The sequence below is a fragment of the Oncorhynchus mykiss genome, chromosome 30, assembly GCF_013265735.2.
Source record: "Oncorhynchus mykiss isolate Arlee chromosome 30, USDA_OmykA_1.1, whole genome shotgun sequence".
Classification (NCBI taxonomy): Eukaryota; Metazoa; Chordata; class Actinopteri; order Salmoniformes; family Salmonidae; genus Oncorhynchus; species Oncorhynchus mykiss.
This window is the reverse complement of record NC_050570.1, coordinates 11,328,797-11,342,017: the sequence shown is the minus strand read 5'-3', so window position 1 is coordinate 11,342,017 and position 13,221 is coordinate 11,328,797. Positions and strand designations below refer to the sequence as shown.

Sequence of the window (13,221 nt, the reverse complement as noted above, 5' to 3'; positions counted from 1 at the left end):
GGATTTGTCTTGAGTCTTTTGTTCATGAGCTTTTTTTAATGTGTAAAATGAAGTACTACTTTTTGCTTGCTAGCTACTGTGGTAGTTTAACAAGAGGTGGTAGCTAAGCTTGTTTACAAACAAATTGGCAACTGTGCTAAATGGCTACCTAGCTAGTTTACTGTGGCTAGCCAAGAAGAGCATGTTTTGAAAATTAGATTTGTGCTTTGAGTAAGTATTATCACCATAGGATTTAACATTCAAAGCAACTAAGTCAGTGGCAGGAAATGTCACCTTAGCTTGCTACAGAACTTCTGCGTTATTGGTTGTTCTTGTGTCTTATCAGCCAACACCACTGCACAAACCTGTCACTATGACAACTAGTGTAGCCTTGTCTGAAAATGTCCACTTTGGTTATTTGCTACTTGTTTGGACAGTCTGTAGTCACACTGATTTGAGCATTAAGGCCTGCAGTGTGAATAAGGCTTTAGGCTATTACCATCCACAATAAGCATCTTAACCTTAATACCAAAATGACTTGCACAATTTCCCATCAACCTCTGGGGGAGGGAATAGAAGCAGTCCCACCCAAAGTATTTGGCCCTTGACAATGTCCTGTGAATCGCTGGACTGAAACGATGCAAATTAAGTTAGAGCGTTGCACATTCTATAGTAAGAATAGTAGCCCACACCATTACAGGCTGCACTGAACTACTGCTGTTAAATACAGATTTTCTGGTTGTAATGAAAAGTGCGGCTGGCTTCTGAGTTCAGTGGGCACTGTGCCAAGAAGCAGTGTGGCTTGGTTGTGTTTCAGATGAACAAATGGCTCTCAACCTTCGCCTCTCCTGAGTCCATACGGGAGTTGCAGCGAGGAGACTAACTGCCAATTGGCTACTATGACATTAGAGAAAAGGGGGTTAAGAATTGTATATTTTAAAAAGGATTCAGACCCTTTGCAATGAAACTTGAAATTGATATGGTCTCACAATTGACAGTACATGTCAGAGCAAAAAAAACAAGCCATGAGATCGGAGTTGTCCATAGTGCTCCGAGACAGGATGTGTCGGCACAGATCTGGGGAAGGGTACCAAAATATTTCTGCATTTTTGAAAGGTCCCCAAGAACACCGTGGCCTCCATTCTTAAATGAAAGTAGTTTGGAACCACCAAGACTTCCTAGACCTGGCCCCTCGGCCAAACTGAGCAATCGGGAGAGAAGGGCCTTTGTAAGGGAGGTGACCAAGAACCTGCTGGTCATTGACAGAGCTCTGGAGTTCCTCTGTGGACAACCATCTCTGCAGCTTCACACCAATTAGGCCTTTCTGGTAGGGTGGCCAGACGGAAGCCCCTCAGTGAAAGGCACATGACAGCCCGTTATGAGTTTGCTTAAAGGTACCTAAAGACTCTCAGACCATGAAAAACAAGATTGGTCTGATGAAAACATGATGGAACTTTTTGGCCTGAATGCCAAGAGTCATGTCTGGAGGAAACCTTGCACCGTCCCTACGGTGACGCATGGTGGTGGCAGCATCACTGGTGTTTTTCATCGGCAAGGACTGGGAGACTAGTCAGGATTGAGGCAAAGTTGAACGGAGCAAAGTACAGAGGTCCATGATGAAACCTGCTCCTGAGCGCTCAGGACCTCAGACTGGGGTGAAGGTTCACCTTCCAACAGGACAACGACCCTAAGCACGCTGCCAAAACAATGTAGGAGTGGCTTCGGGACCAGTCTCTGATTGTCCTTGAGTGGCCGAGCCAGAGCCTGGACATGAACCCGATCAAATATCTCTAGAGAGACCTGCAAATAGCTGTGCAGCAACGCTTCCCATCCAACTTGACAGAGCTTGAGAGGATCTGCAAAGAAGAATGGGAGAAACTCCCCAAATACGGGTGTGCCAAGCTTGTCGCGTCATACCCAAGAAGACTTGAGGCTGTAATCGCTGCCTTCTTTAGGGGCTTCAATAGCAAAGGGGGTGAATACATATGCACGCACCACTTTTCCATTTTTATTATAATTTTTTTTGAAACAGGTAATTTTTTTCATTTCACATCAACAATTTGGACTATTTTGTGTATGTTCATTACATGAAATCCAAATAAAAATGCATTTCAATTACAGGTTGTAATGCAGCAAAATAGGAAAAACGCCAAGGGGATGAATACTTTTGCAAGGCACTGTAGTTCGTCTGGTAGGTTTGTGTCACTGGGCACCTCTCGGCTGTGCTTCCATTTGTAGTCTGTAATAGTTTGCAACGACGAGCATCGGAGCCGGTGTAGTACGATTCAATCTTAGTCCTGTATTGACACTTTGCCTGTTTGATTGTTTGTCGGAGGGCATAGCGGGATTTCTTATAAGCTTCTGGGTTAGAGTCCCACTCCTTGAAGTGTTCTGCCAGCGTAGAGCCTGGATTTCAAGCTCAGCACATCTGGGACTTGTTGGCTCGGCGGGTGAGGGCTAAGACCCCCCCAAAAATTATTTTACGGCAACTGGCAGGTGCCTTGGTGGGAGAGTGGGGTAACATCTCACAGCAATAACTGGCAAATCTGGTGTAACCATTCAACTTCAGCAGTGAGGCAAAGGTACACATTTCAGGGCTTGAAATTGCCTTGTCTCATGACTTAAATATTGATAAAACAATTAAAATACAGTGCTGGTGGGGCTACCACTCATAGGAACCATCTGATATTTTATTTGAACTAAAATGTGACTTTCACAATTAGGTCTATTCCAATGTACTATATCTATCCCATTAAAATGGGAATCAATGGACTGCAACAATGCAAATTATATTTTAGATTGTCACAACCAATAGTAATAAAAGGACGAGTCTCTACCAAACCATTACATTAGTCTTGTTTAGTTACAGGGTGTATTCCTGACTAATGGAAAAGTAGTCAACACTTTTAGTTCAGGAACTGTGGGTTTGATTTAAAAAGGACTTAATACTTTTGAGTGGGCAGGGACAAATAGAAAATACATGACCTTTCGGTGTTTAGAGTAGCTATACCGTAAAAGATGTCTCGATTATATGTAATGAAACCCTGAAATGGGGTCTTTGCAAGCTTCGTAGTGGTGAATGCATTGTGTTACAAGCTCATTTGCAAGTATTTTTAGAAAGTGTTTGAAATAATGTTTTAAAAAATATATGTTTCACCTTTATTTTACCAGGTAGGCTAGTTGAGAACAAGTTCTCATTTGCAACTGCGACCTGGCCAAGATAAAGCACAGCAGTATGACACATGCAACACAGTTACACATGGAATAAACAAAACATGATAATACAGTTGAAAGAAGTAAACAAAAAGTCTACATACAGTGAGTGCAAATGAGGTAAGATAAGGGAGTTAAGGCAATAAATAGGCAATGGTTGCAAAGTAATTACAATATAGCAATTAATCACTGGAATGGTAGATGTGCAGAAGGTGAATGTGCAAGTAGAGATACTGGGGTGCAAAGGAGCAAGATAAATAAATAAATACAGTATGGGGATGAGGGTAGTTGGATGGGCTGTTTACAGATGGGCTATGTACAGGTGCAGTGATCTTTGAGCTGCTCTGACAGCTGGTGCTTAAAGCTAGTGAGGGAGTTATGAGTCTGCAGCTTCAGAAATTTTTGCAGTTTGTTCCAGTCATTGGAAGCAAAGAACTGGAAGGAGAGGCGGCCAAAGGAGGAATTGGCTTTGGGGGTGACCAGTGAGATATACCTGCTGGAGAGCGTGCTACGAGTGGGTGCTGCTATGGTGACCAATGAGCTGAGATAAGGTGGGGCTTTACCTAGCAGAGACTTGTAGATGACCTGGAGCCAGTGGGTTTGGCGACGAGTATGAAGTGAGGGCCAGCCAACGAGAGCGTACAGGTCGCAGTGGTGGGTAGTATATTGGGCTTTGGTGACAAAATGGATGGCACTGTGATAGACTGCATCCAATTTGTTGAGTAGAGTGTTGGAGGCTATTTTATAAATGACATCGCCAAAGTCGAGGATCGGTAGGATGGTCAGTTTTACCCGGGTATGTTTGGCAGCATGAGTGAAGGATGCTTTGTTGCGAAATAGGAAGCCAATTCTAATTTTGGATTGCAGATGCTTAATTTGAGTCTGGAAGGAGAGTTTACAGTCTAACCAGACACCTAGGTATTTGTAGTTATCCACATATTCTAATTCGGAGCCGTCCAGAGTAGTGATGCGGGACAGGCGGGCTGGTGCGGAGAGTGATTGGTTGAAGAGCATGCATTTAGTTCTACTTGCATTTAAGAGCAGTTGGAGGCCACGGAATGAGAGTTGTATGTCATTGAAGCTCGTTTGGAGGTCAGTTAACATAGTGTCCAAAGAAGGGCCAGAAGTAAACAGAATGGTGTCGTCTGCGTAGAGGTGGATCAGAGAATCACCAGCAGCAAGAGCGACGTCATTGATGTATACAGAGAAAAGAGTCAGCCCTAGAATTTAACCCTGTGGCACCCCCATAGAGACTGCCAGAGGTCCGGTCAACAGGTCCTACGATTTGACACACTGAACTCTTTCAGAGAAGTAGTTGGTGAACCAGGCGAGGCAATCATTTGAGAAACCAAGGCTGTTGAGTCTGCCAATAAGAATGTGGTGATTGATAGAGTCGAAAGCCTTGGCCAGGTTGATGAATACGGCTGCACAGTAATGTCTCTTATCGATGGCGGTTATGATATCGTTTAGTTCCTTGAGCGTGGCTGAGGTGCACTCATGATCAGCTCGGAAACAGGATTGCACAGCGGAGAAGGTACAGTGGGATTCGAAATGGTCGGTGATCTGTTTATTAACTTGGCTTTCGAAGACTTTAGAAAGGCAGGGCAAGATGGATATAGGTCTATAACAGTTTGGGTCTAGAGTGTCACCCCCTTTGAAGAGGGGGATGACCGTGGCAGCTTTCCATTCTTTAGGGATCTCGGACGATACGAAAGAGAGGCTGAACAAACTGGTAATAGGGGTTGCAACAATGGCGGCGGATAATTTTAGAAAGAGAGGGTGCAGATATGACAATTCCGTTTCAAATCGTGTTTGATGCATTTCAAACAACTCCATGAAACACCTCTTATTCCTCCACACTTTCATAAAAATCCATATTTATCCACCATAATAGAAGTGGAAAGGGTCCAATGGATTTGCAGACTTCCATTCTTCTGGAGTTCTCCAGCTGTAAAAAAAGAAACAAACAAGTTAAATTATGCAAATGTTCAACTGCAAGACATGGTGAGAATTTGGAAAAAATAAAGATGCAATACTTTTGATTTTCAGTAAACACTGTGAAGGACTTAGGTCATAAAATAATTATATCCAGCTTTTGTTCAGTATGTTTAATTATTTGAATGTAAAAGCTTTCAAATGAGATTTACTTAACCTTTCGTAACAGAGCACTGGGTGTATGAGGCAAGTTAAACTCACCAATCTCTAGGCAACACTAAACCCATTATTACATTAATGAACCCTTATGGCTTTGCCTTTTGCAGTGCTAGACAAATATTACAACAGAAGCTTTATCAAAATTATTCGTTAGAACATTTGAGGTAACCCAAGAAGCTGACAGTGTTAAGTGTACGATAACAAAGTTCCGTTTTTTTTAACGCTTTTGAGTAATTTTTTGAAAATCTTTTTTGATGGCTCTAATTTGCACCTCTGGGGTGTTGCGTCTGTCATTGTGTTCATCGCTCTCTGAATAATACATTCGCTCTCTGTGAAATAATTCTAAACATTTGAACGGTGAAAGCTGACCCAAGAGCAGCGCTGCCTTTCAATCCTATCCTATTTTTCTTATAGATGACCACTGGCTTATAATGCTTTGTAAATTATAATGCATGTGTTTCCCCCTGCCCACATATCTGTGTTTAATATTAGACTACATATACAGTCAAAACATTAAGGACTGGCAGTACATCTGTCAGTCTCTCTTCCTCTCTCTCTTTTTTCTTCTATTGAATTTGATATAACACCATCTGTGTTTGTCATAGAAGGATGGGATTAGTTTCTGTGGATGCAGACAGATTTCCAGCATTGTGGTTCATTTGACAGGCCCTCTGATGAGTGAATTATAATTTCGGTAGGACTTTCCAGCCTCCAATGGTGGTGGATATGTCATGTAATCCTACACCAGAATCCCTGGTTAATACAGTCAAATATTATTTTATATATTGACAAGTCAAATGACTGCTCTAACAATGGAAATGCAACTCCTCAAATATGGAGGTGAGATCAGACGCGGCCACTAGATCACTAGCCCATGAGAGGGCAGATACCCTAGTAGCCTCACTGGCTGAAGAGACAATGAGATTTTTTTTTTTACATTTTAGAAGTGAAGCAAATAGCCTAAACATTGATAAAACAATTAAAATACACAAACTGCCCCCAACTTCCCCTTTAACAGATTCATTTGGATTATTTAGCATTCATGCATTCAATGTTTTATTTTAATAGGCCTACATGATGACTTGTGTATAATAAAAATAACTGTATAAATGTCTAGTAGATGGCTATTGCCTTACCTATGTGTCATAAAAGCCAATCTAATGACTTCTTAAGCTATAGGGCAAGTATAGTGCAAGTTTTTCCTCACATTGAATTATTTGCAAACAGGGACAGTTTCGTGAAAACAAGACACACTGATTTCGCATTGAAGAAATACGAAAAAAGCCAATCTAAGCATGAACACATGCACTATACAGTTGAAGTCGGAAGTTTACATACACTAAGCTGACTGTGCCTTTAAACAGCTTGGAAAATTCCAGAAAATTATGTCATGGCTTTAGAAGCTTCTGATAGTCTGACATCATTTGAGTCAATTGGAGGTGTACCTCTGAATGTATTTCAAGGCCTACCTTCAAACTCAGTGCCTCTATGCAAGATATCATGGGAAAAAGAAAAAATCAGCCAAGACCTCCCAAAAAAATTGTAGACCTCCACAAGTCTGGTTCATCATTGGGAGCAATTTCCAAAATCCTGAAGGTACCCTGTTTATCTGTACAAACAATACAGTAAAACAGTAAAAATGAGTCCAATATCGACATAACCTCAAAGGCCGCTCAGCAAGGAAGAAGCCCCCGCTCCAAAACCGCCATAAAAAAGCTAGATTACAGTTTGCAACTGCACATGGGGACAAAGATCATACTTTTTGGAGAATTGTCCTCTGTTCTGACGAAACAAAAATAGAACTGTTTGGCCATAATGACCATCGTTATGTTTGGAGGAAAAAGGGGGAGGCTTGCAAGCCGAAGAACACCATCCCAATCGTGAAGCACGGGGGTGGCAGAATCATGTTGTGGGGGTGCTTTGCTGCAGGAGGGACTGATGCACTTCACAAAATAGATGGCATCACAAGGTAGGAAAATTATGTGGATATATTGAAGTAACATCTCAAGACATCAGTTAAAGCTTGGTCACAAATGGGTCTTCCAAATGTACAATGATGCCAAGCATACTTCCAAAGTTGTGGCAAAATGGCTTAAGGACAACAAAGTAAAGGTATTGGAGTGGCCATCACAAAGATATGACCTCAATCCTATAGAAAATGTGTGGGCAGAACTGAAAAAGCACTTGCGAGTAAGGAGGCCTACAAACCTGACTCAGTTACACCAGCTCTGTCAGGAGGAATGGGCCAAAATTCACCCAATTTATTGTGGGAAGCTTGTGGAAGGCTACCCGGAACCTTTGACCCAAGTTAAACAATTGAAAGGAAATGCTACCAAATACTAATTGAGTGTATGTAAACGTCTGACCCACTAGGAATGTGATGAAAGAAATAATAGCTTAAATAAATAATTCTCGACTTTTATTCTGACATTTCACATTCTTAAAATAGAGTGGTGATCCTAACTGATCTAAGACAGGGAACTTTTACTTAGATTAAAATGTCAGGAATTGTGACAAACTGAGATTAAATGTATTTGGCTAAGGTGTATGTAAACTTCCGACTTCAACTGTATATACAAAAGTATGTGGATGCCCCTTCAAATGAATGGATTTGGTTATTTCAGCCACGACAGGTGTATAGAATCGAGCACACATCCATGCAATCTCCATAGACAAACATTGGCAGTAGAATGACCTTACTGAATAGATCAGTGACTTAACGTGGCACCGTCATAGCGTGCCACCTTTCCAACAAGTCAGTTCGTTACATTTTTGCAAAGCTAGAGCTTCCCCAGACAAATGTAAGTGATGTTATTGTGAAGTGGAAAAGTCTAGGAGTAACAACGGCTCAGCCGTTCAAGGCCACACAAGCTCACAGAACGGGACCACTGAGTGCTGAAGCACGTAAAAATTGCCTGTCCTCGGCTGCAACACTCACTACCAAGTTCCAAACTGCGTCTGGAAGCAACGTCAGCAAAATAACTATTCGCCGGGAGCTTCATGAAATGGGTTTCCATGGCCGAGCAAGCCTTAGATAACCATGCGAAAATGCAAGCGTCGGCTGGAGTGGTGTAAAGCTTGCCGCCATTGGACTACCTGCCACCACGCATAGTGCCAATTGTAAAGTTTGGTGGGGGAGGAATAATGTTCTGGGGCTGTTTTTCATGGTTTGGGCTAGGCCGCTTACTTCCAGCGAAGGGAAATCTTAACGCTACAGCATACGATCACATTCTAGACGATTCTGTGCTTTCAACTTTGTGGCAACAGTTTGGGCAAAGCCTTTTCCTGTTTTAGCATGACAATACCCCCATGCACAAAGTGAGGTCTATACAAAAATGGTTTGTTGCGATCAGTGTGGAAGAACTTGACTGGCCTGCACAGAGCCCTGACCTCAAATCCATCGATCACCTTTGCCATGAATTGGAACGCCAACTGCGAGCCAGGCCTAATCGGCCAACATCAGTGACCGACCTCACTAATGCTCTTGTGGCTGAATGGAAGCAAGTCTCCAGCAGTGTCTTCCCAGAAGAGTAGAAGCAAAGGGGGACCAACTCCATATTAATGCCCATGACTTTGGAATGAGATGTTTAACAAGTAGGTGTCCACATACTTTTGGCCATGTTGTGTGCATATATTATTATATATTTTTTTACCAATCAACCTGAATAAAAGGTGGTCTGGCCCTTCTGGCATATGCCAGAATTGCCAGAAGGCCAATCCGCCAATGTCTCCAACTCTGTTCCTGGAATGCGACTGTCCTGTCGGTCGTGGCTCCAGCCCTAATGTAGAACAATTGATTCTAATAATTAGCTGGTTAGTAAATTTAGTCAAGTTTGCTACAATTGGGGTTGGATTGAAAACCTACAGGAGGGTAGGGTAGCGCTCCAAGAACAGGGTTGGAGATCCCTTTGCCTTGTTTCCCAAAAGCATCTTAAGGCAAAGTGCATTGTTAGAACCTTTGTAGGAGCATAGTTAAATCTATGAGCTGTTTCCAAAACCATCGTTATTAAATGTGCACTTGATAACACTCATAAACAAATGCTTGCCTCAGTGCATTCTTACATTATTCTTTGGCCTCCAGTGTCACTTTATACACAGATCATCTCCGCTAAACATAGAATCACATGGTTTATCTTATCTCTATGACTGCAGATAACTTCAGAACAAAGTTGACTACCAAAAAAAGTTGTCTTTGCAATTGATACAAATATGACATAAAAATAATCTTCAAATGAAAACCACAACCATTAAAATATAGAGTGGGCCTATTTCATATTCTAATGTGCCAATTGTAGACTGTCTGTAATTTGCCTCAATATATTTCATGATGTGTAGCCGAAAGCGCACAATGGGGAAAATGTGTGATTTAATGCATTTTTATTTGGTAAGCATTAGAATAACCTGCCTCAATATTTGCAGCCATAAGGTGGTAATATCTCTCTAGGAATTGATCTGTCAATTCAAATGTTAAAAGACACATTTTGAATCGAGAAAGTTTTCACTTTCTTTCGATCCCATCAGTATCGACACATACTTCAACAATGCACTTAGCTTAGCGACCATTCTCTCTGCATGTTGTTTTGGGAAACATGTGTTACATCTTCGGCTGTTGTGGGAAAGATGCATCATTAAAAAAACTATTGCTATTAGGAAACCGGTCCAAGGACATTATAAATCAAGAATGGGCCACTCCAGTCCTCAGTGGCCAGAATGATGTCACACTTCTTCCCCATCCCTAGCTAACACAGCTGATTAAACTAATTGTATTTTAAACTAAAGATTATGATTAGTTGATTATTGGAGTCAGGTGTGTTAGCTGGGGCTGGCGCAAAAGTGTGACACCAATCAGGCCCCGAGGACTGGAGTTGACCATCCCTATTATAAATGAAGATACTTGACAGTATTGAGATACATCCAGTTCAGATTGTAGTATATGTGCAGCTGTGTAACATGTCTGGAACATCATTAGGTAAATCAAACAAGGGGTGGAGTCATACTAAGACAAAGGGATACAAAATGACACTGTAGTTATTGCAAATGTCAAAGAAATATGTACAATTGCAACTAGAGAATAATGGCGCTCTGTATTACATTCCTCCTACTTCTTACCTTTGGCTGTTCAGCTACAGTTCAGCAGCTTTATTGGGAAGCGGAATCTCGGAGCCAAGTGGCACATGCCCCTGGGAGATTAGTTCCACAGTATAGGCCTGTTCAAGAACCAGCCAGATTTCAACCAAGGCCTGTGCAATGGCCCTCCAGGGTCCAGACACCGACGCAAGTTCAAAACCCTTTTCTCCAGTCAAAGCAGACCTTCAATGAGCCTTTGACCTGGCGATATCCTGACGATCCAGTCAAAGAGGTGCAGTTGGCTATTGATGAGCAGAGACCGCTGCCTTTGCCTGCCAGTAGCATTGCAGTTCAATGTGGGGAGACTGCTGCTCGTGTGGAAGTCAAACGAGATCTGCTTGGGATCGGCCAACTCATTCACCCAGCGGATCTTACCTTGGGAGGCTGTGCTGTCACCGGGGAGGATGCTTCCGCTCAAGTTCTGATCTTTGTCACTGAGCTGCACGAATGTGGCAGCACCCTGACGGTAACATTGAGCATTAGCATCGTTATGACTTTTCTAGGTTAACTACCATTGATTTTCTTACAATGCCGTTTGCTGCTCTGATTCCAGATGACTGAGGATTCACTTGTCTATGTCTTCACACTCCGTTATACACCAGCCACCCTGGGCAGCAGCCCCATTGTTCGGACAAGAGAAGTGGTGGTCTGGGTTGAGTGCCACTATCAAAGGTGAGTTGACTACACCTGCGTTGGTTCTTTTTTTTTCTTCAGTTCAATCAACTTTGGATACACTTCCTTGGCCATTTGGTTTCACATTTAAAGACTCCTTTACAGAAATCATGATGTGAGCAGTGGTTCAGTGAAGCCCACCTGGAATCCTTATGCCTCCACTAAGGTTGCAGAGGAGCTCCTCTACTTCTCCCTGAGGCTAATGACTGGTTAGTAACTGCTTGTCCTTGCCATATTGACATTGCTCTTGTCAGGCATTGACTTAAGTGCTGTCTCTGCACTTGTTTGTAAACTATGGTGTTGCCAACTGGCAAATGTAACCGCCGCTTAGTTATTGGAATGAGGTGGCTACCCCAGAGTACAAAAGGATGGCAGTTATATTTGCCATGATAAAACCACACTGCTGATGTACAGACCCTGCTCTAGTTTCTGACTTGGCATAAGCATTAGACTGTTGCCTTGTCTTCGCAGACAACTGGCAGTTGGAGAGACCCAGCAAAGAGTACGTCCTTGGAGATAATATTAACTTTGAAGCTTCTGTCGTCCAGTTCTTCCATGTGCCCCTCCGAGTCTTTGTGGACAACTGTGTAGCCACAGTCATCCCAAACGCCAACACTGTCCCAAGATATGCCTTCATCGAGAACCGTGGGTGAGTATCCTTTGTAAGGCACTTGATCTAGTTCAAGGACTAATTGTTTGCTTTAATCTGCTAAGGAAAGCATTTTCCATTCCCTCCACCTGCCCACACTTCAGATCAACAGCCATCTTGAATGGCATCCTTCCAGAGTTTCAGCAGTGTAGGCAGCCTAATTTTGATTTTTGTGACCTTCAGTTGTCTGGTCGACACCAAGCTGACAGGCTCCAGGTCCCAGTTCATACCTCGCACCATGGATGACACGCTCCAGTTCCAGATCAAAGCCTTTAGGTTCCATGTTGTGAACTCTGGCTCAGTGAGTAGTTAATCCTGAGATCCTCTGCAAATTGGCTTCGGAATGTCCAAATTGATAGAATTGGCTGTTTTGATTCACTTCAATCAACAATGAATTATGCTATGCCCAATATGGCTTGTGTTGTACCCAACATGACGTTACTTTGATTTGATGTCTTATGTGGTACCAATGCTGAGACTTCAACACATTTCAACAGCTATACATTACCTGCCTCCTGAAAGCCACAACAGCTTCAGCCCCTATTGATCATGAGAACAAGGCTTGTTCCTTCTCAAATGGGTAAGTCTGGGTATATATGGCAGGGTGTGCACTTTGCTTGTACATACTATATGCAACACTCTCTTTTCAATAGATGGCGCGAGGCCAGTAAGAAAGACCAGGTGTGTGGCTGTTGTGACACAGACTGTGGCATGAGAAGGGAACCGGATCCAGGTACATTTGCACTACAGTCCAGTGTTTGTTATTCCTGGGCAAAAATGTGCACCTAGGGTGCACACTTGTCCTAATCAAGTACTTACAGACTTGATTCACGTAAGCCCTTGGCTGCAATCTCTAGTGCTAGGCTGGAAAAAAGTGCACCCTCTGCGTAAATTATTTGTTCTGTTTCTTGCTATGTCGGACCCCAGTAAGCCGACAGCAACAGCTAGTATAATGGATCCTAATATATCAAATCAGGAAGGTTTTCTGCTCTTCCTAGGTTTCCGGTGGGAGCAAGAAACCTCTATTGGTCCTCTCAACATCAAAGAAAAGCTTCTTGACTGATGGCCTATTTAATCATTTGGACTGACTTTCCTGTTGAAAAAAACACATTATGGATGATTAAAAATATATGGATTTCAAAAGGATTTGTCTTGAGTCTTTTGTTCATGAGCTTTTTTTAATGTGTAAAATGAAGTACTACTTTTTGCTTGCTAGCTACTGTGGTAGTTTAACAAGAGGTGGTAGCTAAGCTTGTTTACAAACAAATTGGCAACTGTGCTAAATGGCTACCTAGCTAGTTTACTGTGGCTAGCCAAGAAGAGCATGTTTTGAAAATTAGATTTGTGCTTTGAGTAAGTATTATCACCATAGGATTTAACATTCAAAGCAACTAAGTCAGTGGCAGGAAATGTCACCTTAGCTTGCT

General features: G+C 42.4%; 1 protein-coding gene across 1 annotated transcript; it reads left to right on the top strand.

Moving 5' to 3' along the window:
• Positions 1 to 10,315: 10,315 nt before the first annotated feature.
• On the top strand, positions 10,316 to 12,937 carry LOC110521316 (zona pellucida sperm-binding protein 3). Its single transcript, XM_021598797.2, has 8 exons — positions 10,316 to 10,939; positions 11,027 to 11,145; positions 11,251 to 11,354; positions 11,617 to 11,794; positions 11,978 to 12,095; positions 12,292 to 12,374; positions 12,448 to 12,527; positions 12,793 to 12,937. The coding sequence occupies exons 1-8, from the start codon at positions 10,421 to 10,423 to the stop codon at positions 12,855 to 12,857; spliced, it is 1,266 nt and encodes a 421-aa protein (XP_021454472.2). The 5' UTR covers positions 10,316 to 10,420; the 3' UTR covers positions 12,858 to 12,937.
• Positions 12,938 to 13,221: the final 284 nt, after the last annotated feature.